We start from the raw sequence: 2,284 nt of genomic DNA on the forward strand, positions 1-2,284 counted from the left end.
TTCAGTTTGAGCAGATGATTTTACCATCGCTGTCATCGTCAGAGAGCACTTCCACAGCACATTCAGCATCTGGCTCATATTCACGATTTCAACCATATTCTCAAAACTATCATTTTCAATTACTTCATATTCAATATTTTGATCACTGGCAGCTTATTCACCACATCCAGCATCAAATGGCAGTGACATTTATATTTCATTTCGTATAGTAATTCCTCTGCAGTAAAGCCATTCAAACCAGTATATTTTTTGCTGATGATATTCGTTTGTTTTATGCCTGCGGTAATTATGAGTGAAGCATCACGTCATCATTGTGTATCAAACAGTGCCACCTTGAGGAAAAAAGATGCATTGCACAAATTGAATCATCAGATATGTAAATATAGTCGCTCGGGAAAAAATACTTAAAAATTTACACTGAACAAAATTATAAACACAACACTTTTGTTTTTGCCCCCATTTTTCATGAGCTGAACTCAAAGATCTAAGACTTTTTCTATGTACACAAAAGGCCTATTTCTCTCAAATATTGTTCATAAATCTGTACACAGATTTAGACAGATTTGTGAACAATATTTGAGAGAAATAGGCCTTTTGTGTTCATAGAAAAAGTCTTAGATCTTTGAGTTCAGCTCATGACAAATGGGGGCAAAAACAAAAGTGTTGCGTTTATAATTTTGTTCAGTATACATACCTTGGGTCTCTAGCGACCCTATACACTTTTTACAAAAAAATAATCAGAAAACTGTCATTCTTTTATATTTTACTATTTTTTTCTTGTTATATAGTTTATAATGAATAGTTTGAGGAATACTAAGAAAGTTGATGTCTAACTTTGAAAAATGAAGGAGGGAGAGGGTAGAGAATGATGTCCCGGGCCGCTAAAGACCCGAGGTATGCATTTAAGGGTTAAGCATTTTCAGACTTTTGGAAAACGCTTGAAAATGCTAGTGTGGACAAAGACACATTACCATGGCTGTTTATTTCTGCCTAATTTGCACTGGTATTGACTTAAACTTTGACTTAAATTGCTTCAGACAACCTGTTTGTTGATCGCCTGAACTTTGCTTGTTCCTGCTTTTGAGTTTGAAAATGTAAGAGATCAGCAAAATCTTGTTGATTTTCGTGACGTAAAAAAGGATGGACATCTGAAAGTAAACTTTGACGGAGGGTAGGGGAGGATTCACACACAACCAGGTAAATATCACAGTTCACTCATGTTTAAGACATTTTAAGCATTGCTATCGAGAGCTTTTCAGTGAATCGATGAGGAAAATGGCAATCAAATTAGTTTGGTTCTGTTTGTGTTTGTGGCGTCTGGTTGGTGAGTTTGAAATGTGTTTTTATGGCTGCAGTTTGCTTTTCCAAATGGTTGTTCTATAAACAACACTGACACTCAAACAGCAGCAGTTTTAGTTTCAGTTTGATGATTTTCATTCAGAATCACCACAAAGATGCAATTATTAATCGGTTTTGTGGTTTGGAAATTGATTTTAATTGTAATTTCCAAACAGTTTACATTGGTATTCCATCATATAGTTATATAAAGGTCTATCATTTAAACAGAAGAATCTTGTGTTTGTTCTACAGGTGTGTTTGGTGTTGATGAAGTGAAGTCAGTGAAGGAGGGAGATTCAGTCACTCTAAACTCTGATCTTACTGAAATACAGACCGATGATGAGATCGAGTGGAGGTTTGGATATAACAAGTTTCTCTTAACTAGACTCAGTAGAGCATCCAGAAGGATCTCTATATATGAGGATGTTCTTGATGGGAGATTCAGAGACAGACTGCAGCTAGATCATCAGACTGGATCTCTGACCATCACAAACACCAGCACCACAGACTCTGGACTTTATACAGTAAACATCATCAGCAGAACTAGAGAGATCAGATACAGATTCAATGTTATCGTCACTGGTAAGTAACAGTTACAGTGTCATTTGTTCTGTCAGCTTCATACTAATAATTGTCTTCAGGTGCATTTACACAAATAATTATTTAACAAGCATTTATAAAACAAACCATTTAAGATTACATGCACAGCCATTTATGTACTTTGTCCTTATGTTTTTAAATGGTCTCTCATTTTGCATGCCATCTCCCTCTCTGACTTGAGAAATGAATTAAGATGAACAGTATAAGGATTAAACACTCACTAATTCTCAATAAAAACACTTACAAATAAAACAGCCTCTTAATTATTGTTACTTACTGTTCATTTATTCTCTCATGTTTATCAGCTCGTCTGCCTGTTCCTGTCATCAGCAGTAACTCTTCACAA

General features: G+C 35.3%; 1 protein-coding gene across 1 annotated transcript in view; it reads left to right on the forward strand.

Annotated features, from left to right (window-relative positions):
* Positions 1-1,189: 1,189 nt before the first annotated feature.
* Positions 1,190-2,284, forward strand: part of LOC107566343 (uncharacterized) — a 15,733-nt gene continuing 14,638 nt past the window's right edge. The window contains exons 1-2 of the mRNA XM_016251762.1: positions 1,190-1,324; positions 1,591-1,920. Coding sequence (XP_016107248.1) covers positions 1,267-1,324; positions 1,591-1,920 — 388 coding nt within the window. The 5' untranslated portion in view covers positions 1,190-1,266. The remainder of the gene's footprint in view (positions 1,325-1,590; positions 1,921-2,284) is intronic.

The sequence above is a fragment of the Sinocyclocheilus grahami genome, unplaced genomic scaffold (assembly GCF_001515645.1).
Source record: "Sinocyclocheilus grahami isolate Dianchi unplaced genomic scaffold, SAMN03320097.WGS_v1.1 scaffold1070.1, whole genome shotgun sequence".
In the NCBI taxonomy this organism is placed as follows: Eukaryota; Metazoa; Chordata; class Actinopteri; order Cypriniformes; family Cyprinidae; genus Sinocyclocheilus; species Sinocyclocheilus grahami.